We start from the raw sequence: 25967 nt of genomic DNA, 5'->3' as shown, positions 1-25967 counted from the left end.
ATATGTGATCGATAAAAAGTAGAATTAAGAATGACTTACAATTAAATCATAATTACGTACATATATATAACACATTAAACACATATGTGCAGTTGGGATGTATAAAAAAAATAGTACGCTGATATTGATATTAGCTCGATCGCTTTCGGTATATCTATAAAAAATAAGCAGCGAACGACCGAAGAAAGAAACAAAGAAATAAATAAATAAATTCACATTATTTGTAAAACCACGTCATTTGACATATGCATATACACACATTACATAGGTAGGTAATATTCTGTACATAGGTAAGGTACGAAAATCTATTTTCTCGCACGTCCCTTTCAGTTATACCTATAATAAAATTATTTCCAATATTGATCTGAAACCGCGGGTACATGGATCACATTTTACATTTTATTTTCGGGCTCAATCCATCCATCCATCCATCCATCCATCCATCTGTAGCGATACCAATCACTCAAGGTCGTTATATCACATTAATATTTTCACTCGTTCTTTTTATGTTCCAATTAATTTTCCATCTTTTTTTCCCGTTTTTTTCCTGCTTTTCACCCCGTATATTTATCCATCAAACCGCGCGATTCACTGCAGATACCCTCCGCTACATGTATAACGCTCATCCACAAAAACGTTGATATTCCGCTCCCGATAGAGGTGCCGGGCAACGTTTCGTGATACATTCAAAAATTAAATATCTATACACATACGTACGTACCAGATCAGCGGTTAGAGTACTCAAATCAACCCGACATCCGTCCCGCAGCTATTTTATTGAAGTTTTTTTTTATTTCTTTCGTTTTTTTTTCTACATTTAACTCATCGATACCGCTCGATAGATACCCGCGTATGCGGAAACGATGAAATATTGAATTACAGTATATGATCATATTCGAAATTAGGATGAACACATTATAATTGAGAGCGAATGGCGTAAACATCCGATTAAATAATAACATCGTTAGACGTATGATAACTGCAACAATTATAACCATTATTTCGAAATAAAAACAGGTAAACGTAATTGAAATTCATTCACCTGTCGCATAGTGCGGGCGATGGACAGTTCTACGGTTTGCAGTCGTCACAGCAAGTTTTGATAATGTATTACCAAAATTGACGAAATTTATATAAAATCATTCGCAGAGCCTATCGGTACATTTCCACCGCAAAATTGCGCGTACTGCGTCTTTTTTTTTATCGCTGAAATCCAACGTATTGATACAGACGATTTGTAATTATTAGGTTTCGGAACGGTGGCCAGGCCAATTTCACTCCAGAAGGAACACGAAATGAAAGATGCACGAAATACCACGAAGCACCTAAGCAAATAGAAGTAATAATAATTATTATTGAATAAAGAAAAAAGTAAAGATATCCCCCAAATAAATTCAATGAAAAATACACACACATTTTTCAGAATTAGCAAACGAAAGAAGGTATATAGGAACCGTGTAAGGTTAGCAAATAATACCGAACATACCTATGTACACGTATTAACAAACAGATGAGAAAAAAAAAACGTGTACATGCAAGCGAACACATAATATCTAAGCTAAGAGTGAATTACTACATACATATGTATATTATGTGAAATGGGGTAGCAATGTGCGTGACTGCAGAAACGTGTTAACACGATAAAAAAGACAGGCACACATACACACACACACACACATAGAAATGTGTAACACAAAAGTTGTGGTTTTTCGCACATTGTTATACACCATAATAAAATCACTGCAATTTATTATAGAACATGGTACGATATTGTTTCGTTATTTGTACAATTATTGTTGCTGTTACATTGATTGTTATCATTACCATCGCTGTCATAATTTCAATCTAATTTTACAATGATATTACTTCTATGATTGTCATTAATCTTACTGTTATTATTTACATAATATTATTATTATTATTATTATTATTATTGTGATCATTACTATTATTAATAATATTATACTATCGTAATCACCTGAATCATCATCAATCATCGTTGTCAATATACATCCGCATCAAATATCGCATAATTTGATTATAGATATGAAGAAATAAATTGGAGAAGATGAAACCAATTAAAACAAAAAAAAAAGAAACGAAAAAAACTAGTAAAGTATAAAATTTCTACACCATGTTTGTTCATCGTGGTGTGCAACGAAGGTAAGACACTGCGTGTTATAAGTGATGTGTATGATTAAGAGACGATATGAAGAGCTGGGATGTTGTAATAAATTTTTGGTAAAGAAGAAGAAGTTTTGCAAACGCCGTAGTAGGCGTACGGTTGATCGATGTGTTAATTCAACTCCCCTACGTAACGATCTATTTGTCGATTTTCTGACGGCTAAACATAATTATCAGGTTTTAACGTCGCGCCATTATATTCACAAGTGCTGTTTCCTTTTTTGCTTCGTTATCTGTTTCGGATTCGAAATTCGGTAATCAAATTATTCGAGAGTGATGTGAAATTGCCACCGTTATCTGCATCGCGTAATGCGAGGAGGAAAAGAGAAAACTTGTTTGAAAAATTGGTGAAACCAATATTAGTTTTATATTGAGGAATCGATATAACGAGTGTTATACAATACATTGGGGAGATAAAATATGGCGTGCTTGATAATTGTTACATATTTAGGAATATATGATCATATATAAGGGAACAGCAAGGAAGAACAAATGTTATTTAAATAAGGAATAGGTTTATGAAAACTGCAGCAGTATTGAAGTATATTGCGACCATTACGAAATTTCAAATGCAAAACAAATTAGTGAAGAGATAAGAAGAACAAAATGAAAATCATAGAAGCAAAAATTATGGATAATGAATGAAAATAAATTTGCACCCGCGCGATGTACATGTATGATTATATACATAATATATACATATATAGAATATATATAATATAGAGACACACAGAGACACGCGTACACACATACAATTGTAATAACATAAAAGTACATTATAATAAAATGATGAAAATATATATATAAATATTATATGAATAAACAAATTATAAATATGAAAAAGTATATAAACAAAATACAGGATAACAATTAGGCTATAAGTATAAGATATTATTATTATTATGTACGGTTGGTTTATAATGTAAAATATATTATAGAAAATGTATCATGTCTGTCTGGCAATTATTTCTCCTGCATTCCATCATTTGGTTCCTCTAAGAATATGATACATTCCCACTCAATTCTCGAAGAATTCCTTAATATTAATATTATCGAAATTTATGAAAGCCCGAGAAAAATTTGAAGCAATAAGTTTCATAATTTGTGCACTAAATTCATCGACATCTGAAAATAATTGAGTATAGGTATTCATGGGTCTTCGTATACCACAGATACCAGAGAAGCCAATTTTTCAACAAATGATAAAGTACACATCGTGGTTCCACAGCATTTTGTTATTTTTACTACACGATTTAATTGAGATGTCTCGATAAATATTGGACGTAGCTTAATTAAGTCAAAGAATCATTTTTTTGAGGTCAGAATACCACAGAAACCAGTTGCTCAAATCATTTGGAATAATATCAATTTTCAGTCCCTGAATCGGAAAAAAATCAAGACTTCAACTTTCGATTTTCATATTAACCCAGTTGTAGAATGCTTGACTAGTTATCATCGTTGTTGACTGAAACACGAGTCGTTGACCGTAATGTTCAGTCAACGCATTGACTGAAAATTTCCACAATCATCAGTCAACGATTGAGGTTGATTGAATTTTGAATATCGTGCTCAGTTGACCCGCTTAATCTGAATATGGCGGATTCCGGTTTGGGCTCGCCACCATTGACAGTGAGGTGGGGGCTGAGTGCATTGTTTGCATTCGCCAGTAGCTTTTACCAGTAGTAAAGTTTTAAATTGTTCGAAATAAGTGGATCTGCTTAACTGAAGCACCGAAAATTCCTTAAACCTATTTATTAGACGTGAGTAGTTGAGCGTCTCAGTCACCTCCACCCGAGCAATAATCAATATGCATTGATAACGGCTTTATTATTGGCCGCATAACCTACAACCAAAGTAACGGACATTTTCTATTATCAATAACAAATTAATCATTAATTTTCAGTCACCCTCCCTTGCCCCTGCAAACCTGTTCTCAAATTATCTTAATTTTTATTCAATGAAATCTGTAGAAATATGTATATACATTTCAGATAACCTAATCTAGCGATATGGAATCCCGAACTGAATATAAACTTAAAACCCCACCGACAGATGCGATATCAGCTGTAGAATTTGGCCCAAATTCGACACAATTTTTACTTGTTTCATCATGGGACAGCACAGTCAGATTATACGACATTCACGCCAATACAATGCGACTGAAATACAATCATGAACTGCCAGTATTAGATGTAGCTTTTCAGGTATTGCAATTTAATTACATTCTAGAATATATTAAAACCAAAACCAAACATTCATCGTTTTACTTTTGATAGGATGCAGTCCACGCGTACAGTGGGGGATTAGATCATACTCTAAAAATGTATGATATCAACAGTAATACAGGTGAATTACTTTTTAATACTTCGATGACGAATTAGAGCAGGCCCAAGTTTATGTCTTTGGTTATTCCTGATTTCTTCTGTTTGCAGAATCTGTAATGGGTACCCATGACAAACCAATTAGAAAGATTGAATACTGTGCTGCTGTTAACGCAATTTTAACTGGTGGATGGGATGCTGCTGTAAAACTTTGGGACCCAAGAACCCCAACTTGTGTAGGAAGCTATCAGCAGCCTGAAACTGTGCTGGCTCTGTCTGTCTGTGGAGACAAGTTCGTCGTTGGCACAGCAAAGAGAAAAGTCTGTATATGGGATTTGAGAAACATGGCTGGGATGTTTCAACGACGTGAAAGTAGTTTGAAATATCAAACTCGATGTGTCAAAGGCTTCCCGAACGAACAGGTTCACATCCTACCAATAATTCTTTATCTGGTAGATGTAGGATATTTCTTCATATTTATATTTAATGTTCTAGGGTTACGTCCTCAGCAGTATTGAAGGAAGAGTTGCCGTTGAATATCTAGACACCACTGCTGAGGCACAGAAAAAGAAATATGCTTTCAAGTGTCACAGGATAAAAGAGAACAATGTTGAACATATTTATCCTGTCAATGCAATCACCTTTCATTCTACATACAACACATTTGCTACCGGTGGTTCGGACGGATTCGTAAATATCTGGGATGGATTTAACAAAAAACGGCTGTGCCAATTCCACAGATACAACGCCGGTGTTGCTGCTCTTAGCTTTAGTCACGACGGTTGTGTGTTAGCGATCGGTGTATCATACCTAAATGATGCTGAAATACCACCAGGTGGTGTAAACGAAGAAAGCATTTACATTCGATACGTGAACGACCAAGAAACTAAACCGAAGTAACGAAAGAATGAGATATTTGTTTGATAAGTAGCTGAATTATCGAAATTCTGATTGGAGATCAGATTTTGACATCAACTATTTCCTGATAAGGTAATATTCTGGAAATGTGACTATCGTATGACTGACCTGAGTAAATGATTTTTCAATTTAGGAATAATTGGTGAATGTACTAGTAAAATTCGCGAATTTTCTACTTGATTCACATTACATGTCAAATACATATAGAAAGCATGCTATTTATACCTCACTATTGAAATCCTTAACTATACATTACGCATAATTCAGGATTAATAAACAAGTTTTATCTTAAAAATTGTACAAAATAAATTATAAAAACCACTTTTGGAAGACACGGTCTCATTTCAGATAATAATTTATTGACTCCTTTCTCGATAACATTCATCACTTATGATTAGCTAAACTCAGAGTTTACTAATTATAGCAGTTCTTCGATCGATTCGTGTTGTCTGCCAAAAGCAGCAGCAGCTTATTTATATAATTATTAAGTGTATTTCCGTTTACGATTGACAATGAGTTCAATACTGCTAGTCGTCCAAGAAGACTGTCAGGTAATAATATACAAAAACAGAAGGACAACAAAGAAAAATCTAAAATGTACGTAAGAATTGTGCTAGCCCGCGTTTTGGGAGTTATTATTACATAATAACTTCCCAACTAATTGTAAGTACATTTTACTATCAGAATCCTGACTTACAAGAATCATATATCATTTTCAAAGTGCACACGTGTATACATCGTTCAGTTGATTGACTCCTAGTTTTTCCCGTCTTATCAACCAACTTAGCCAATGCACCGTAACATAGCGAGTGACCCGGTTAAATTCGTAATCAGTTGTTATCGCGAATACCAGCACATGATCACTATGATAATTGCAAGTGAGACTCAATGTACAGTATATCATTCCATAACATTGTTACGAAAAATTCGAGTATAAAAAATTCGAGTTTGTACACTAATATTCTCTAGATTCTAGAATTTCTGTGATCAGATAATTCGAATAAAACTACGTGACGCTAATCGTTCAACAATTCTCGATATAACGTGATGTGATCGTTGTGCCGTCTGAAAGTGAAATAATTTTTTTTTCCGAATGAAGCTGTGGTAGAATAAATTGCGGCGACATGCAACAGTTCAGTTTAGTTTTATCAACTATTATCATAAAGAAATGTATGGCTTCGTCAATCAACTAACAAGAGTCATTTGTAGTCTGTCAATTTCAGGGACAAACGAATATCCTCCGATATAGTCACGAGGTATCAATATACAATATATATCTTTTTGTTCAAAACGTAATACATTTAACGACTTATGCAATATTATTTACAAAACTTTTAACAATGACTTGTAGCGCAAGATCGGTCAACAGATACACATTCTGTAATAATGTGTGTGTATATAGGCCTATATAAGTATGTACAATATTTCATTATGATAGATAAAATAATATAGATTGCTGAATTGATATCATCACATACGAGTAAATTTTTTCATTCTAAACGTTTAAAAAATAACGAGCGTTCTTTGTGGGTGACGAATATCAACCGCTCGCTTTAACATACAACATTTCTTAGACCATTGCGAATAACGTCGTAAGTTGCAAAGCTGATTCCAACCGCAACTGGCCCTTTAACCCAGTTCATGCTCAGACCCTTGAAAAAAGCAAAAGCTCCTTCCCCCCTAGAATAAAATCCAGTACCTAATGGTTTATTCTGACTTATTTCTCATTGTTTCATTTGTGACGATACTTACGTGTATATTTTTACCACAGTTGTAGTTATGGTGTGGTACGCGTCACCTTTGATAGCAGAGGTCTGCATTCTTCTGCGAACAATGTCCAAAGGGTAGCTACTAGTTTGGCCAACCATTCCAGCTACAGCACCACAAATAAGTGCCGATATCGCGGACAGTCCTGAGCTATTGACTGTGTAAACTGAAAAAAGTATTGAGGTATGAGAACGAATTATTCCTACATATTATTTCTACGAATGTGTAAAAAAAATTTACCCGCTAATAATTGTTTTAGAGTTTCATAGGTAAAGAAACTGAAGCCAGCGTAGGGAACAACGCCCAATATGGTCGGTGTGAACCCGCGATAAAAAGCAGTCACTCCTTCTTGCCTGTATATTCGCGAGAACATTTGCCTAAGAGTTCTATACTCAGTCTTCTGCGTAACAGCCATCCTAGCTCTCGCGAGGTCTAAAGGGTAAGTCAAACCCTGCGACGTCACGCCGGCCAATGAACCAGCGAGAAAACTGAGAATTTTGGACCTGGAAATAGGTAACAACCAGTTGACATTCAATATTTATTTTTTAAATCATGTTATCTTTTGATCATTCATCATTTAATAATCAATTACTTTTCTGGTCCGTCTACGCCTAGTATTCTTTTCCACTGTTCGTGGGCGGTGAATTGGATGGCTGCGTAGGGCACAATTCTAGCCATTGTCGCGCTATTTCCCCTCCAAAGACTGAGGAGACCATCGTTTTTGTATGAATTGACTAAAAATTTCCCAGCTGCCTTAGCTGAGTAAGGCTGGTGAGATATTTGAAAATTTATTTTCGTTCGGTCCAACGGAGCAATGGTAGTCTTAGCTAATGCTCCAGCTATTGCACCGGATACCAAACTCGTGGAGACCCTCTGCATGTTCGAAATCGTCCCATTTTCAGGTGCAAGCTGCTGTCCAACCTTGACAAAGCGAATCATGAAAATATTTCAATTTTCTTATTGGCGGTACTTCGACGATAAGCAATTGTAATGAAATTACTTTTATTTCATTAGGTTGGTCGGCGACGGAGGGGGTGGAGGTTGGCCCGACAGATTTGGCAGCGTTGGTCATCACGCTGGCATGAAGTCGTTCTAAGACGACCTGACTGCCTTCTGCACGGCCTGATGTCACGTGGCCGCTCATCTCCGTCGCCCTTACCTCCGGATTGCAACCTGTAACTCCGTCCCGTAGTATTTTCTGCAATCGATTGGATTCAATCAATTGCAAAGATGAACCCTGCAATCGACACGCTGTGAATAAGGTATACATGAACTACAATTGACCTACCGCTTCGATAATTATTGAATTATTATTGCCATCTTATTTCAATTATATTCCTATCATTATTTGTTTATCAAAGCGCTGTGGAATATATAATTATCCGATAAGATAAGAAAAGAACACAAACATCCAAACAAACACGTCCTTCAATTGCTGTGCAAGTACATCCAAATGTCGTTTATTATAATTTTGCGCATAAATGAAGATCAGTAATTTCTCAATTATACCAAACGTTAACATCAATATTGGCTTATTCAATACTACTGTCAGCGGTAACTAGAGGTATACATAAACCAGCAGCCGCATCTGTCGCTAAAATATCGATAACATACGCGATAATTGCGCGTTAATTAAAATGCAGTTTTATTTTTGTGTGCCGGAGTATTATCGATTTACATTAACGGATGGGCAGTTGAAAAATAGCCGTGAATATGTTATTTTTACATGATCTACAAAATAAAGGTGATAATGGTACAGAGGGTATAATTGAATTAACTTGGCTCATATGTTGCTCCGTATCGCAGCTGATGTTAAATGTTAAAAAAACTAATGAGAATATGTTTTTGGTTTATCCGTGACAACGAAAATATTTCGAAAGTATCAACGATTAGACGCAAAATCTATACTCATGCAGAGTTTCGCATCAGAGACCGTTGAAAAATGAAATTATCAATTTATTATCCTTATTAGACAACTAGTTGTATAGCCTTATCTTCTGTTAGCGTTGCGCAAACAAAACACCTATGTGCCCTAGTAGATTTATGAGCTGTGTAATCTGGATTTGACAGGTAAGTTAAATGGGAAAATTTATAATTAGAATCGGGCAGTAGAAAAATGAAGCAGAGATATTAACGAAATAACAGAACGTCGGAAAATGATAAGCAATTCCAGATATTTTTTTACAATTTTTAAATTTCAATATCTCAGCAACGAACCAGCAATCTGATTTCAATCCAAGCGAGTAGATTCTCACTCTATTTCGAGAATCTCAAAGTCTACGACCAGTTTCGAAACCGACCAAGTATTTGTGGGAAGAATCTTTGAAAATAACAAAAACAGAATGAGTTCTAAAAAGAACTCCGGATTTCAACGGGCATATCCGTAGGTACACAAATAAAACTATATAGCGTATATAAACGATGCATGTGCAAGTATGACTGCTGCAGCAACCACGCGGCTGTAGTCATTCGCTTCAGCTTATTTTAGGGTTTGTAAAACCGCTAACTCATCACTCTAGGCATACATTGGACTGATGCATCCAATGATGGCTATATTTTCATACAAATGTCTCATACGAGATAAAAAAAAAAAGAAACATCAAATCAATACGAATATTTGGAACACCCGCGCTGATCTAGAGTGAAAATTATGCTGCAGGCGTTTGCCTGATGTAAAGTATAGGAAGAAATTATGAATATTCATATGGAATGGTATTGCGCGACTCATTATCATTATTGTGATTATCATCGTGATTTCAAAATAAACTTTTTCAACTGATAATACCGTGAACGCGAATTCAATACCACACACCATGCTATATTGTTAGTTTCACAGTTTGCTTCGTTATACGAAACAAATTTTGCATTCTTTCAAACAGTTCAAATGCAAATACGTGTAATGTCACGCGTCGATTCTCGGTTCAGTGTTATCTGCAATGCATTTATCTTTTTTGAAATATAAGCAGAAATATAATGTCCAACGTCTAGCCATAAGAAATATTTGAGCAGGTATTTATGTGCTGAAAATTTAAAAAATTTTGTTCCATCCTTCACACCTTTGACTATCGATAAAAATTTATTTAGGCACGCAATTCGTAAAATATTATTAACATGTAGATAAGTTTATTGACGTGAGATGAAATTCATCGAAAACGTTATGCATCGATAATGTTACGTCGATATTATATTCAATTGATCAATTACCCTCCATTATTCGTCAAATCGGTTGTACGCTCTTCAATTGAAATGTTATTTCATCTGATATAATAGCGCTCGAATAGCGACAAGATCATTTTTTCATTCTTTCTACTTCCCAGTTAATTCGGAAACCAACAATGATGTGCTAAAAGAAAATTGTATCTCGTAAACTAAGATATAAAACGACCTTGAGTCGACTTCACTCGCATCATCAAGATAGTAAAAATCTGTGAGTTTAACATGCTACTAACTGTAAGGAACACGAACATTCAGCACCACAAAGATATACGCAAATCAACCACATTATTCACAATCAGCTATGTATATAGAAATCTATAATGGTTCATTCAGTCTGATCTTAAATTGGTGCTTTATCAGCAAAGGAAGTGCTCAATTAACATCGATTCATACGACACATACAGTGCACAAATTGCACCTTGATTGTTCAAGGGAAACTCAACATCATATTGTCGGCGCATACAAATACACATCTATAGATATCTATGTCTATAGGTTCGTCGATTTCCGATAAATCTCTAAGACTCGAGATTGAGGGGGGAAAAAGTATTCATCTCAGCAGATTAGTTGCAACTAAAAAACGATCATCAGCACATTATCTCGGTGTCTAATGCCGGCTTACGGCGGAATTAAATGGCTAAACAACCACAGCTTGCAAATCTCTTTGAAAATCAGAGTTCCCGTAAGAATATCGTTATTTTTAATCTCAAATGATACGATCGATCTAAGTACAAAACACGCCGATTCAATCAATTGGCAGGTGTTTGATACAATTAAGAACCAAGTTAGTTTTCAAGGCGAACTTGCGTTATACCGCGTTCCCAAGAGATTAAAAGATCACAGACCTATATAAACCGTGGGGATCAAAGGTCTGCCCCGAAAAATGATGTATCACTGAATACAAGATTAATCTGTGATATTGGCGATACACATATATACTTGGAGAGTAAATGTAATCCTATAGTATACATGTGTATTTGTATACATATAGGTGCAGTTAGTTAGACTCCGATAAATCTAGGCGGCAAATTCCGATTTCATAGGAAAACTACTGCATTCCAGATGTACACTTTTGCGTAGTTTACCAGCCATGTTTTTAACATGAGGAGTAATGATACGCACAGTATTTAAATTTGAAGCATTCACGTAATTCAATCCTCGTTGCAGCAGCTTATACGCTGCGTTCGTAGACTTTGCACACAATATGCTTTAAATATAGAAGAATAGTTCTAGACTCCGAAAATTCGACATTCAATTTTTTGCCGCGTAATTGTTTTTTCACCGAAAACAGGCAGAGAGCTGTTGAGGGAAACTAAATGCGAACGTGATTTTCGTAGTCAGTGAGAACAAATAATTCAAATTATGATTATTGCCGTAATAGAACATGTACTTATCACATACGTAGTCATGTTTCAAAAATACTTGGCAGGATGTTTACCCCTTCATAGGTGTGCCAATCACGTTGAATTTTCTATACCATACGTGTGTAATCATTCCGATCGATTGAATGCAGTTCAATATTGTGAAAACCCGACTCATAATATATTCTGGAATATTGATTAATCGAATCTATCCATTTTAAAGAAGCTATAGCATATGATAATAATATACGCAGACCTCGAAACACGACCAAAATTACGTAACGATTGGCCCAGAACTATTGTAGTGAAAAAAGGTCGGTTGAACACATGTCATTTTTTGTCTCGAATATTCAATATATATGATCGTATCACTACAGTGAAGTTGAAAAATTTTGAATTGGACTAGTGGTGCCAAATTTTACCGCATCGATATCATACGGGTAGGTATGTGTAACAAAGATTACGACTTACAATGATACAGTCGTCAAAAGTAATGACAAGCAATATCCGTTTTAAGGTCAAATCAACTATGCTATTTTTGGACCCTACCTACGCATTGACCTACTGTGCAGAAAATCGAGTATAAGACTGCATAATTTTGCATCCGAAGATTACATGATCGTACGGCTTAGATTTACTTTAGGAGTAATGGATAATTGAATCTCGAGATAGTTCGTCATTTAAGATATATTGCGCATTACATAATATAGTGAGAATTGGGTAATAGAATGGCTAGATCTTTGGGGATGAAAACCCCTTTAATTACTGTGCTTTAAATTCTATTTTGGAGAATGATTATCGTTGCACATTCTTTCATGACGAGTCTAGACACAACAGGAGATAATCTTAATACAGGTTTCATTTATAACGCGTGCGTCCTTGAATGGTTGGATAAATACTTGATATAAACAACGTCGTCGCGATTGTTGTTATCATCCTGGTCATGGGCGCAGCTAACGTTTATGTTATAAAATATGTATTTTGAATCAATTAAAAGGGAACGCGTGATAAAATAAACGTCCATAATAATTACGTACTTCGTATAATGGAGCTGCAAGTGATCCCTTCGGAAACGAAATGCCACGAAGATTCGCACTGAGGGGATAAATAAAAAAGGGCTTGATTGTACGCTGTGTATATGCTTCGATTATTTTCCGCTACATCTTCGATATCTTATTTTCTTCGTTCACATTTATAATGGGTTGAGGGGAGCCCACTTATTAACATTTTTACTACCAAAGCTGAATTGTTTTCACGCATAAAACGTTGCTCCCAAATAGACAACCACGACCACGACCGTATTCATACGAAATCACTTCTACACAGCCCGGCCATCAGCCACAAACTGGAACTCACGCCTCGCGTAGCAGCTGACTAGCTGACTACTGTCGGTCGAATCACGGCCATCTAGAATCGGGCGGGACGCTCAACGTCGATTGTTTCAGTGAAGAAGTAGATGCTTTTTTGTTCGTAACAAGCGCACAAAGCGCGATGACGTTCCGTGAGATTTATGCTAGTGACACGATCATAATTCACTTTCTCAGTATCTCTTGAAGCATTCAAAATATCACTCAGTTCCAGCTATTCAAAGCTTCAAGATTTCTAATCGTAATTCACTATTTTTCCGTACAAAAAATTAATTCACATCATTTCCGCGACACGGTCATTTGAACCTCGCTTCCATCTTGGCTTCTCCATTGTTGCTAGTCTGTTCTAGTAGGTCTTGATCGCCTGTCAGTGCGTTTAGATCAGGTTAGGTTGTCATCTGACACGTAAACAGCCTTCGAGCACTCCGAGATCACCACTTGAATTTGAACCGACTCTCCGTATATGAAAGTCTGAACAAAAATGGTAACGATAGTTGTTCATTATTTATTGAAACACCATGATCAAGTGGGATTATTTTATGAAGTGTAAAAGCTAGTTATGCTCTTGACTTTCATATATTCTGAGACTGATTACTCATTCTCTTATCTCTGCTAACATTTTTCTCCATCGTACGATAACAAAATAGTTAACATGTGTCGTCAACTGGATTTCTAAAATTCAAATCAAATAAAATGATTCTAAACCAGTGTTCTTGTTGCAGGCTCGCTATTTCCGAGAAGAAGATATAGATGGTAAGCTACTCGATACTTGGAACATATATTTGTGAAACTGATCATCTAGATGACTGGACACATACTTACAAGATGTCTCCTAATTTCAGAATTCAGGGAATGTTTCTACCTGTTTGCCAGAAGTGGTCAAATTAAAACACTCGATGAACTGACAATCATAATGCGTTCATTGGGCTTGAGTCCAACAATTGCAGAGCTAAACAAGTATCTGAAAGACAAAGGTGATGCAATGCAAAATCATCAAATATGAAAACATGTGAAATTGTCTCCTGATAGTTGTGTTCTGTGGAATAAACTTTACTTTCTGTGTACAGGTGGTAAAATGTCCTTTGCTGACTTCCTTGAAGTTATGCATCAACAAACAAGGGCAGAGGATCTGCCTAAAGAAGTAATTGAAGCATTTAAGGCTGCGGACACTTCTAGGAGCGGTGCAATTCCTGCTAGACAATTAGCTCACATGCTACTTCACTGGGGAGAGAAACTTAGCGCTAAAGAAGGTGAGAGCGCTGTGACATACATTTGGCAATGGTAATAAATGTTTTCAAAGAAAGCTAGAATTAATTATTCTTCTTTTTTGTTACAGTGGAACAAATATTCAGAGAAGCCAATGTTTCACCCAATGGACAAGTTAAATATGAAGACTTTGTAAAGATTGCTTGTGCTCCGGTACCTGACTATTATTAAAATCGAGTTGAAATAATTTTTTCAATTTTAATGCTCGGTTGGTATCTAGAGAAAAAATTTTATGTTACTACACAGTATTGTAAACGTACTTAATGGACAATTGCAAATAATTGACAATATTTTAACACTCTAATCATGGTGATTGGTGCCTTACATGTATTTATATTCTGCACATTTATGTTTTCATGTAATAACAGTGACAGCAAATATAACTTATATTAGTATCTGATGCAATTATTTACTATTCTACCACACGAATGATAATTAATTTATTAATCAATTTAATCGATCTTAAGGACGTATTAACACCGCTAATTATTGCTAGGTAGTTTTTATCGTCATACCTGTGTGGATGGCTTTTTACAACAACACATCACTAATAGTATCACACGTTTACATTTTACATCCATATCATAAATTCGGACATCGATATACAAACATAGATCGTTAACCGAAGATTACTACTCTGCAGTCAACGCATAGATATTCTAACATCATACAATTACTTACGGACAAAAAAAAATTATCAGACAATTAAAACTTACTTCGTTGCAAATAAATTTACGTATTAAATCTGAAACGTACGATGATATTCATCGACCAATGCGGCGTCGGATGCATAAGTGAATCACATTATTCAATTTCCGTACATTTTCTTGTCTCTGGACTAAGGATTCAGACGATTAAAATTGGCAAGTTGCGTTTCATTTGATCGGTTCTGCTGGGGGTGATCCGCAAAGGATAACCGTGGTACTGATTATCGTCGTCAGAAAGAATACGCAAAGGAGTGCTCGATCGCTCACGAGAGCAACTTGCTTCCACTCCAACTCTGTTCTTTCTCGACGTTCTTGTTCCGTGAGGCGTCTTTCATTGCGATCTATTGTTGAGTGAACACGACCCAAGACTCGGGACCATTGGGCCTCAATTCCAACATCTTAAAAAAAAAAAAAAAGGTAAGAAGAGCTATTGAAACGGATATCGATAATTTCAATACTTCGGTAGGGATGAATTTCAATTCACCTGGGCTGCTATTCGCGCTGTCATTTCGCCTTGGAAGATATTTTGGAGACATTTGAACCTGAGGTGGTGCCGGAGGGCTGATATCGGATTTACAATGGAGAGGACATTTCTTTTTCCGAGAGGGTTCCGCGGAAGGCAAGTCCTGTAATTATATTTATAACGCCCCTCGGTTACATAAGAGACATATATTTTTCACCCACAGCCTGATAACATTCTCGCATTTTTATGATACCTCCTGAAAATTGAGAAATACGACACGTGCCAGTTTTTCCAAGACCAAAGACCTCACTACCGCTGGCACCCTCGTACCCCTAACACCTCGGTGATGCAAATTCAGAGTCACGACCGCAAGACCAGACGCAAATGAAACCAGGCAAATACTCACGCCGTAATATAGACCTGCGAACATTAATTTATCATTAGTTCGAATTTATTTTCACGCTGATACTTTCCTCTCTAATTATTCTTTAATTTATTGAAATTGAATTGTACGTGACGACAACAGCTTGCTGTCTGCATTAATTGCTCAAAATTGGAACAAATATAAGCGACGAGTAGAACTAATTCGACTTCGATTCCCTTAACGGATGAAACGAATTCCCAAGTCTAATATCATCGTTTAACTCTGCGTTACGTTTTCCAACTTATACCTACTAATTAACGGTGTTTTTTCCGTCGGTGGTAACGTCTCGCGAATTGTCATGAGGAACACGGTCATCGACAAAAGTGCAGATATTCCGAGGGTAACTTTTTCCCCAGACTCCGATGGAACGTAGAAAACAAGAAGAGCTAAAAAGTTGAAAACTAATTTAAGCTTCAAGGCTATACCTACGTACACGTAAAGTACGAGTTCTATAAAAAGTAACTAGCTGGAATGAAAGTAATATTGATCATTGATTCAATCACTAGTTGTTCCAAACGATATGCAAATCGCGGCTGCACTGCAGTGCAGACACTGGAAGTTAATGGTGAAAAATGAAAACACGGAGAAATCGGGTTGCAGAAAAGTTCGTTCAACGATTATTAGTTGTATGAAATACAAATTATCCCAGTAGGCTGCAAGGATATAAACGAGGTAGAAATCTGAGAAATGAAAATCTAAGATTGCCCCAGGTCGCTGCAGCAGCAGCGCATGTTATTAAACACGAGAGGCGCCTTTTCATTAAACTCGCCGTATCAAAGCTCTAATAAGTTAGTTGCCACTTCGTTACTGGGTAGTAAGTATAGATGTATAGAAAACTAAGCCACGGCGTTATCGTTTTTCTTATTTACTTCCTGTTGCCGGTTAAAAGCGACCGGAAAACGACGTTGCATTAAAACGGAAGATAAAAAAAAAAGCCCGCTGGTACCGCGGAGGAACCGAGTAAATATAGTATAGGTAGATGAAGTCTACCAAAAGCTTCAAAATAAAAAGACGAACCCGGCAAAGATTTCTACTTGACAAAAATGATTTCAACAGTGCGGTGCATAGTTAATAATATGACAATTTTGCAGGTGATTATCTTTTCGCGGTTAATAATGCGATGAAGCGCTTCGTGTAATCGGTGAAGGTATATGAGAACAGAGAGATAATGAGTTGTGCTGAATCAATAAGCTCGGTGATCTTGAATATTAATATTTGAGTTCTCATACGACGTATACGTATACGTATATACAGCGAGTCGTTGGTTTCCTTGGAATTGCATGTTGAAATTGATAAAGTTTTCTAGCTAGTTATAAAAAAATTAAGGCAAATTACTCAAGTTTTAGTTACACGTCTGCGAAGTATTTTATTTTCAAATATCCTCGACTCAATTATGTCCCCTGAGAAGAGCTGCGGCGGATTAATCGAAGGTAAACGCGATAATCGATAATCTTCGAACCGTACTAGTGATAACGAGTTTGCCGCGAGGGAAAATGAATAAATGGGAACCACTTTTCAATACTGAAACGAGAATATATACATGCCAACAAAAATTCGACGCTCCGATGGCAGCGAAATCCTTTGTGGCAGAACCAATTTACGCCCTAATACTTTGTGGACGCATGTAAAAATAATAAAATGAAACAAATATTTTGAGAAAAATTGAAAAGAATGATCTCTTACCGATACCGTTGATGAGTATGCATGGTAAGATGAGGTTGAATACGTAGAACATGGGTCTTCTTCTTAGTCGAATTTCGTAGGTAATGTCTGGATAAGGTTCTGGGCAGCATGAGTAAAACTGTACGTGTTTTCTAGCTGAGAAATCCACCAGATCGAATTCCCCGTTTGCTTGGTAATTACTCACGTCCCCTTGTTCGCTCTGCTTTTCCAATTCCAGCTATACATGGACGAAATTCCAACGTTCGAAATTGAGTGTTTTAAGGAAACAAAAGGACAACATCGCAACGCGGAATTCTGCAGAGCGTGACTATAATTATCTTGAAATTTCGTCTGGATGCATCCGACAGCAAGCGACGATGTTCGGGAAGCTCGAATATTTTTCTTCGGATATTAATTACCATTATAATTGAGATGAAAGTCAAATGAATAATATCCGTTCAGGGCATGACGTTAGTACATAATGGCGTGTATGTTATGCGATAACGCGAGGGTGCAGGTTTAGCCGTTGAAAAAAGAGAAATGGGCCCTCTAACACGTCGTAAAATCTCATTTGACGCTACAGGATTCACAACACACCTTTTATTTATGTTTACTATTTTGTGCGATGAAATACGATTGAAATATTTAACGCTCTCCCGCGCATTGCAAATGCCGCTTTTCACACAGAGCGCATCACTGAAAAGGCGTATATCCGATATCGGCGTCAATATCACTCGCATCGACCGGAATACAAAGCATTAAATTTTTTTTCTCGATCTGGTTTCAGTTGCGGTTGCACCAACCAATCTATTGTTTCCTCTGAATTTCCCGTCTCTTTGAAAAAGTTAACAACTCAAAATAAAATAATATCAGCCTAGACGAGTAGATCTATTATCTCCTATGATAAAAAGCGAATAACGTACAACAACCTAATAAGGTGCCTTGGGACCCTGTTAGGAAAAATATATAAATACAGGTACATAAACCTATGTACATAATATTATGTGAAAACTACGTATAAAAATACACAGAGAGAAAACCGGCGTTGCCTACCCGCATGTATGGAGATGGGTATATTTTTTAGCATGCCCATATGTATCCATTGAAAAATGGGATATGAGAGATAGAGAGTGGCTGATGCTGAGGGTTTATCCACGGCGGAGACCGGAATCGTGGGAGCGTATCCCGTAGGAACTGGCGCAGAAACCGGGGAATGGATACATAGGTAGATATAGGGGTTGGTGTAAGGGGTGAAGTGAAAGCAGAAGGGAGAGCATTGAATTCTTCGCCCATTCAGGATTAAACCTTTCGATTTGAAACCTGGCGGGGGGATGGTATCCCATCAACGGGACTCTTTGCAACATTCGTCGCGAGTGCATTTCGAGTTTCAATGACATTCGGGAATTTAAGGTTTTTTCTTATTTTGTCGCTACAAAGTTATGTTCATATTACGCCTGTCTGCCGGATAATGTTCTAATTCCCGTCGATATGGGTATACGTACACTCTTCTTGTACGTACCATACCTCCTTTTTCCATATTAAACTTCGCGCTGATTTTGTAATGCATGGGCCCCTCAATTTAACGATTACCGAAATGGAACGCAATTCGTTGCATAATCCGTTAATCTCGCCCATTTAACACCTGCAACCTGCGATGGTTTTCGCCTATTAAATTTTCGATAATAACGCGCGGTCCGCGAACCTATAACCATCGCGCCATGCCATAGAATATTTATATCAGTTTCGTGCGAACACATCGCTGAATTGAAATATTGCTCAAGCTGGGGATGCCGAAGATAAAATATGAGAGGGATGTTTTTTGTTTCTCTTTGAAGGGTTTTTGCGTCACGACAGTTTTAAAATTAACCCCAAACTCTGACGTCAATCAAAGTGTCGAGCCACATGCTCTTTTCCGAACTACGATCTCTCCGTCAATATCTACAAGCTATGATAGTGTACTTTGCGAAACGCGAATGATTTCGAATACGTCGCGCTAATAATTGCAATCGTTTTCATTCAAAAGAAATCAACTTTTCTTACGCGACCTACGTGTCGTTTCTGCAAGATTACAGAAATTTACTACGCGTACGGTAATTCGAAAGAGAAAGACGAAAATCTATCACACAGCAACGGGGGTGCGCGGGGCTAAAATCGACCACCAATCGTTTTGCAAATGGGACAGCATCGAACAGATTGCAGATTTTACTAATAAAAGTAAAATAAAAATGAAAGGGAGAATTGCGTTACCCTGCGAAGCACCCTCTTCACTCCGCTGGCTCAGGGGCGCTAATCGAATAATACCGGAATTTATTTCGCCGCTGAAAAATCGTTTTTTACTAATTCGCATAACTTCGTGACGAACGCATACGTACGTTTCGTATTTTTAACGCGATAGGTAAACTTTTGCGTCAGATTCTTTCGGCTGTATTAAAATTGTTCAAACATTATTATGTTCAATCGGATTACAGAATCGTCAAGTTCGCTCACTCACCTGATATCCGTCGTACGTCCACGAGGCCCATTTAAGGGCGCAACGCTGTTCGTCGAATGGAAAGAATTCAACATCAATGTCGCAACTGCTTCGAAATATTCCGTGACTCAGCCAAACCACTTCACCGGTATGACTTACGATCACATTCGTATTTATCACCGCCGAACTGTACTGAGGATCGGCACTGAAACAGTTCAATGGAAAAATTGAACAAAAACGAAAAACTTACTTTATTTGTTCATTTCTCTCGTTTTTATCGATGAGCTATAGGTATGAAGCTCACTGATAGGGGACGAATTACCGGACCATAGCGCGTTATAAATCTGTGCTGCTAGGCATAAATTGAATTTTAAGCCTTTCGTTGAAATTTCGCTTTTTCATTATCCGGAATCACACTTACTTATTGTACAAAATTGTGTCCGGTCTCCAGACCCGGTTGTAAGGAACTCGGATTACCCTAATTCCAGCAAATTCTGAGGCGTTCCATTTCAAATGATGATCCGTCCATGCCTGAGTAACCCAGCAGTTGGTAGTTAATATTTGATTCTTCTCATCCTGTTTCAAAAATTAATTAGCAACCCGTGAAAAGAGATCGTTTAATTATGTACGATAAAAAAAAATATCCTTTTATGGTTTATATTATGGTAATCAATGTAATGCGTGCGAGTTGGGGGTGAAAAATTCGGCGATTCCGACTGGTAAAAGTATGTCATACAGTCTTTTCGAACTGGCTTGTGTACTAGTGATTGTGAAATAGATTTAGTTTTCCGTAAGTCCCGATGGAGAGAACATTACGAAAGGTCGATTCTCTGGGATTAGTGTTGCAGATTATCCTGGTCGCAATTCCACCTCGTAGTAAAAGCCTACTGGGAATCCACGATAAATATCCGCAAACACTCCGCAGGTGCTTGAAAAGCGTACACAAAAAAAGGTTAAATTATATTTCGGCATTTTGCTTGCATCCAGTCCACCCGGTGGCAGGTCCTTCGAGATCGCGAATATTTTTCGGCTCGAGATAAAGACTCCAGTGATCATTGATGTATGGCAAAATCCTAAAGCCGATAGAAACGAGACTCGAGTTTGCCCGACCTGCGCAAGGTCCGCAAATTATTTAAACGATTTATATTTCATTCGAGTTTACACGATTACCGTTGCACGAACTGCAAATGTCGTATAATTTTGTTAGTAACTACGAGCAATCTTCCAATTTTGCATTACTACTATGATTTAATACTGGGCAAACTGCAACGACGACGAGCCCCGAATAATGGTATTCATCTATGTGAGCGCCTCGCCGCGTCAATTTCATCCATGGGCATCGATCTAACACTCCAAATATTACGATTAACTTGATTCCCATCATTGTCAGTGATGTGATCGGTAAGGTAATTTGAAGCAGGATCACATTGGCAGTATTAAATTGTGTTTCGGCTGCACCGTTTCACTCTCCATTTTATTCGTTCCTCGATTAGGAAAATTCGCATTTTAATTCGCGGTATATTATAGCATGCCGAACAACGAGACGCCAACCCCCTAATGCCATCCGCGGTTTCGTGATGGTCGAGGAAGAGAAAAATGTCCAATTTGAAGTACTGATCGTTCCAAGTTTCAGTCAGAGAATAAGAAAAAAAAAATCACGTGTTTAATATCGGCGGAATATCATTGAATTGTAAAAGAGTTACGAACGCTTTTGCAGCGTCCTGTAGCCGAGGGGTACGTTTTCAGGATTCCTGGGATTTATTCAAATTCTAAAAGCCCCCGAAAGTCAAAGTATATGTACACCAGCTGAATACCTTCAACAAACCAAACCAAATATATACACAACGAACTTCTACTTTTATTAGGCCGTCCGATGCCATCCTCGCTGTGTAACAAAAGTCCCATTGTTTTTTTTTTTGTTTTTTTTTCATGTTATAATAATGAATCGAAATAAATGATTAAAAATTTTTACTCTCCGCTGATTTAAAAAAAAGTTAAGGTAAATATTTTACAACATAAATCAACGTTGCAAGTCACAGTTGTTCCCGTACCCCCATTTTCTCGTTAGGTCCGATAATTATTTAATGCAAAAAATAAAAGAATTAAGAACAAAAAAAAAAAAAACTCACCACATCAATAATGTGGTGAAGAGATAAGCCAAAGATGACGGCCAAAGGTTCAGACGAATTTTCTGCCGGCCTCACAGCGGCGTCGTAACCCTCGAGAAGATATTTCGTAAGTCTGTATTCGTGTTCGTCGCAGCTTCCTGTAAGAAAAACCAGAATTCCTTATCTCATTACGCATGAATTTTCACCCAATCGAGCAAAAAACGGGGTAGAATTTTAGTGCAAAAGAATAACGATTTGAAAAAGCATACATATACGTCGACTCGAAGGGGGAGAGCCAACAAGCCGGACTAAAACCTAAATACGTTAAAATCATGTAGGGGATAATGATCAAAGCAGCTTGCTGACCTCGTGTCATTCTTAGAACGGATCGACCCATTTGCGAGGGATGAGGATTTGTAAAGGTCAAAAAAGCCTCCTCGGATGACACGCTCGGACGATCTCTTTTTTTCCTCCCGGCAGGTCATTCGTCGACTCCGATTCATTTGTGGTCTTTCAATTACAGATACAGTTTTAACTCGAAGACGATGGCATGGGTAGTAGAAAAACAGAAAAAAAAAGCATCAAGGGGACATTGTACGCCTCAATGATGGGGAGTACAGAACAATGTCCTTCGAGCTTTCAATTGATAATTAATTACTCTTTTCCACCAACGACATGACTTTTATCTCTCAATATGATCTTTGGCTTCTATTCTCACGGCTGAATACCGACTTATTTCATAAGGAACCTGTTGCACGCTCGCAAGTCCCAAGTCCGTTGTATAATCCCGAATAATCCTGACTCGCGCGGAGCCATGTGAGGCCTTTTTATTTTCTCTTCATTTTCCAACGCAAGTTGTTTCCACGTGAGAAGCTGCATTACGTATTCAATTGAACGTATCGCACGATCCAAAGTTTTTCTCGAATGAAAATTTCCCTTTGAAATTTCGTATATGTACTACGTCTCTCGTTAAGAGATATCGGATTTAAATCCGGCGTGACATCAAAAATATAAATCCATATCAAGTAGCAATTATGTAACGCGAAACACTCGGGGAATTCAATTTTTCTTTTTTTTTTTTTTTCACAGCCCAGCTGAGATTTATATTCCTTAGGGAGTGAAGACGAAGAAGGGGGGAAAGGTGCAGTACATCGCGAAACCTGATAACCGAGACGCGCTCTCTTCTAAAACGATGACGTAGGCGTCGAAGTGTTTCAAAGTGTAAGTGATTAGCGGTTTATTACTTAGGCACCCTCTTCTCCCTGCGTACCTCTTCGCAGACATTTTATAACCACCTATACATTTACAACAAACTCCAACAAACTGTCCGTAATAAATTGTCGTAGCCTCCTAAGCCCGAAAACTAATTAATAATCTCACCTGCTACAAAGTCTCTGTGATGAAAGTAGAACGCGCCAAAATACACTTTGTACCGAAACTCAGGGGATTCAACCGAATTCAGCTGGAAAATACCGTCGCATAGAGAAAAGGGAAAACTGCACAGGTTGGCGCGAATCTTCCAATCCATGGATGACGATCAACCGTTTTGATTTATCGAATTGAATCCTATTACCTATACACCGATCGTCTCCGAGGGAATTAATTATACCAAGTTGTTACTTTTGGTTTGCCTAAGAAACTGAATATATTTTCAACAGGAATCCTGTTAACGTTATACTTGTATTACAGCCGATGAATTGAATTTCAATATACAATATCTGCACGAAACTTTTCAGGTGGAAACTTTACAAACTAAGGTTCTGCCGGATTCCAACAGAGTCAATATACGGTAAAATACGGGATATTACGAATATCAATTTGATAGAAAATTTATAGAATTTCATACTCTACAAAAAATGAATAAAATAACCCCACATAGCAAAGGATGGGATCACGTGAACGTGATTGGATAATTAGATTCAGCACGCGGGGGTGTGTATAGTAAATTAGATTGCAGCAGAGGCTTGATGAAGGATATAGTTTGCGGTGTTTTCGGATAGTTTTGGTCCGTCGACCCACGTTATGAGAATGGATCAAAATATCAATAAAATCTGGTGTAAGGGATGTGAACAGGGGTGGGTCGACAGTAGGTCCTTGGTTTTAACTTTTGAGTATGTGTCAGATGGCGATTCGAATTACATGTGAAGCGTACATTTTCCGACTCGGATAAGCAGAAGTTACGCTATCCAAAAGTTGGCAAATTAACGAATAGACAAGGGTGTGAAAACAATGTGTAAACAAAGTTCGCTCCATCAATTTTCGAGGATCGTTACACCGGTTAGAAGACTGTCTGTAACTACCGGTGAATTTTCGGTAGTTATAAATTGTTCGAAATATTTTTACAATGCTGAAAGGAGATGTTCAAATTGGGAATCGTTTGGAATTTGAATGCGTTGAATCAAAGGTGACGCTTCAATGTGCGAAATTCATCCTTGACAATGAATTCGTTTTAATTATGTCTGAAATTAATCCAAGAGCGCAATATTCGAAAGCGGTTCTCGCAGCTCGAGGTTCAAGAAAATGGGGGTGCAAGAATTAGGAGAAAACCTGAGGAACGTTTCTCTATCTCTGCATTATTTACACGCTCGACTTTCACCACACTCACGTCTTGAATTCAGCTTCGAAAGTTTGAGATTACATATTCCCTTTTGTCCGTCTTGTTTGCTTTCATATACCGAAGCCCACAAGGGATCCCCTGCGCCTCCAACCTTCAGCTTTGTCTTGTAATTGTCTTTTGAATTTGTTGAACCTATATTGCAGTTGTAAAATATATTTCTCCCAATTAATCCAAGATTCATCTCGTACACCCTTATATCGTAGCTTCTGTATTTGAAATCATAGATTCCATGGTAACCATCGAACCGTTAGAAAAAAAGTATGCTAATTTATTGGGGACTTTATAGAAATTAATTACACTTAACTGCGGCCGCGACCCTCGCAGTCGTGGAATACCGTCAATAAAACCCCAAAGTTTACCCCGAGAATTTCCTCGTTTGTTGCGGCGAGTATTTGAGATGTTTTCTCTCATGGTTTACGAATTCCTGCACGATTCGCGACCAATTGCGGGTGTAGAAACGGAGGGCCTAATTTGGCAAGAAATTCCATAAAGTTCGAGAAGGTCTAGAAGCAATCATGTAAAAAGAATAAGCCCCTAACTTTTAGTTTTGAACTTTAAATATATCATGGTACCAGGCTCAGACTTCTGGGAAATAAAACTTTTCTCTCAGTTTAAGAATCTCGAATTTTATCTGCAGGGTAGAAAAGATATCTGCGTACATAGGAATGAGACGTAATGCAGGTGAATATGCGCATACATCAGACATAAAATATTTATGCTGAAAAATTATTATGCGTGTAATGTAAAACGTGAACACATCAAAAACTGAAAATAATATCCCAAATCAAGGACGGAAATTCATGCGATTAGAAAAACGGACAGGAATCATTGAGTTAATGAAAAATATCGCAAAGGATATAGGGGATGACGACAATGATGATTACTCACCATAAGCGAAGACGAATATGACGACAAAAAGTCGAGTAATTCTAGTGACCGGTGCCATGGGAAGATGAGAACTAGCTGTAGGGTCTCGCTTTTGGCCCGCCGAAGATTCAACAAGCGCTACCCCCCTTTACCCCACTATCCTTGCTCTGGACCAGCAACGCGCACGCGTTCATTCAAGACTAAATTCTATTCAATTTTCAAAAAAGCGATTAGCACCTATTCAATCAC

The 25967-nt window shown here is 37.4% G+C and overlaps 4 protein-coding genes across 8 annotated transcripts; 2 read left to right on the top strand and 2 right to left on the bottom strand.

Annotated features, from left to right (window-relative positions):
* Nucleotides 1–3783: 3783 nt before the first annotated feature.
* Nucleotides 3784–5755, top strand: LOC105693474 (mitotic checkpoint protein BUB3). 2 transcript variants are annotated; one of them, XM_012413426.3, is made up of 5 exons: nucleotides 3784–3944; nucleotides 4176–4388; nucleotides 4461–4530; nucleotides 4617–4927; nucleotides 5001–5755. In XM_012413426.3, exons 2-5 carry the CDS (start codon nucleotides 4194–4196, stop codon nucleotides 5403–5405), a joined length of 981 nt encoding a protein of 326 aa, XP_012268849.1. In that variant the 5' UTR covers nucleotides 3784–3944; nucleotides 4176–4193; the 3' UTR covers nucleotides 5406–5755. The 2 variants fall into 2 exon arrangements, with proteins under 2 accessions (XP_012268849.1, XP_012268850.1); XM_012413427.3 differs by having other exon boundaries at nucleotides 3796–4038.
* Nucleotides 5756–5760: 5 nt separating this feature from the next.
* On the bottom strand, nucleotides 5761–13370 carry LOC105693473 (mitochondrial coenzyme A transporter SLC25A42). 3 transcript variants are annotated; one of them, XM_012413425.3, is made up of 6 exons: nucleotides 12805–13370; nucleotides 8191–8388; nucleotides 7783–8111; nucleotides 7431–7693; nucleotides 7176–7356; nucleotides 5761–7103 (listed from the first exon to the last, which is right to left on the bottom strand). In XM_012413425.3, exons 2-6 carry the CDS (start codon nucleotides 8332–8334, stop codon nucleotides 6977–6979), a joined length of 1044 nt encoding a protein of 347 aa, XP_012268848.2. In that variant the 5' UTR covers nucleotides 8335–8388; nucleotides 12805–13370; the 3' UTR covers nucleotides 5761–6976. The 3 variants fall into 3 exon arrangements, with proteins under 3 accessions (XP_012268848.2, XP_012268847.2, XP_048509936.1); XM_012413424.3 differs by having other exon boundaries at nucleotides 8191–8441; nucleotides 12805–13369; XM_048653979.1 differs by having other exon boundaries at nucleotides 8191–8427; nucleotides 12805–13368.
* On the top strand, nucleotides 9555–14800 carry LOC105693475 (calmodulin-like protein 4). 2 transcript variants are annotated; one of them, XM_048654286.1, is made up of 5 exons: nucleotides 9555–9573; nucleotides 13857–13887; nucleotides 13977–14108; nucleotides 14202–14384; nucleotides 14471–14800. In XM_048654286.1, the coding sequence occupies exons 3-5, from the start codon at nucleotides 14048–14050 to the stop codon at nucleotides 14569–14571; spliced, it is 345 nt and encodes a 114-aa protein (XP_048510243.1). In that variant the 5' UTR covers nucleotides 9555–9573; nucleotides 13857–13887; nucleotides 13977–14047; the 3' UTR covers nucleotides 14572–14800. The 2 variants fall into 2 exon arrangements, with proteins under 2 accessions (XP_048510243.1, XP_012268852.1); XM_012413429.3 differs by lacking the exon at nucleotides 9555–9573 and adding an exon at nucleotides 13406–13618.
* A 78-nt stretch (nucleotides 14801–14878) lies between these two features.
* On the bottom strand, nucleotides 14879–25910 carry LOC105693317 (neuronal acetylcholine receptor subunit alpha-10-like). Its single transcript, XM_048653934.1, has 9 exons — nucleotides 25740–25910; nucleotides 22256–22392; nucleotides 20548–20702; nucleotides 20148–20331; nucleotides 17678–17894; nucleotides 16246–16380; nucleotides 15824–15990; nucleotides 15592–15733; nucleotides 14879–15505 (listed from the first exon to the last, which is right to left on the bottom strand). The coding sequence occupies exons 1-9, from the start codon at nucleotides 25795–25797 to the stop codon at nucleotides 15276–15278; spliced, it is 1425 nt and encodes a 474-aa protein (XP_048509891.1). The 5' UTR covers nucleotides 25798–25910; the 3' UTR covers nucleotides 14879–15275.
* Nucleotides 25911–25967: the final 57 nt, after the last annotated feature.

The sequence above is a fragment of the Athalia rosae genome, chromosome 1 (assembly GCF_917208135.1).
Source record: "Athalia rosae chromosome 1, iyAthRosa1.1, whole genome shotgun sequence".
Taxonomy (NCBI): Eukaryota; Metazoa; Arthropoda; class Insecta; order Hymenoptera; family Athaliidae; genus Athalia; species Athalia rosae.
The sequence above is the reverse complement of the archived record's forward strand: the minus strand, read 5'-3'. Positions and strand labels throughout refer to the sequence as shown.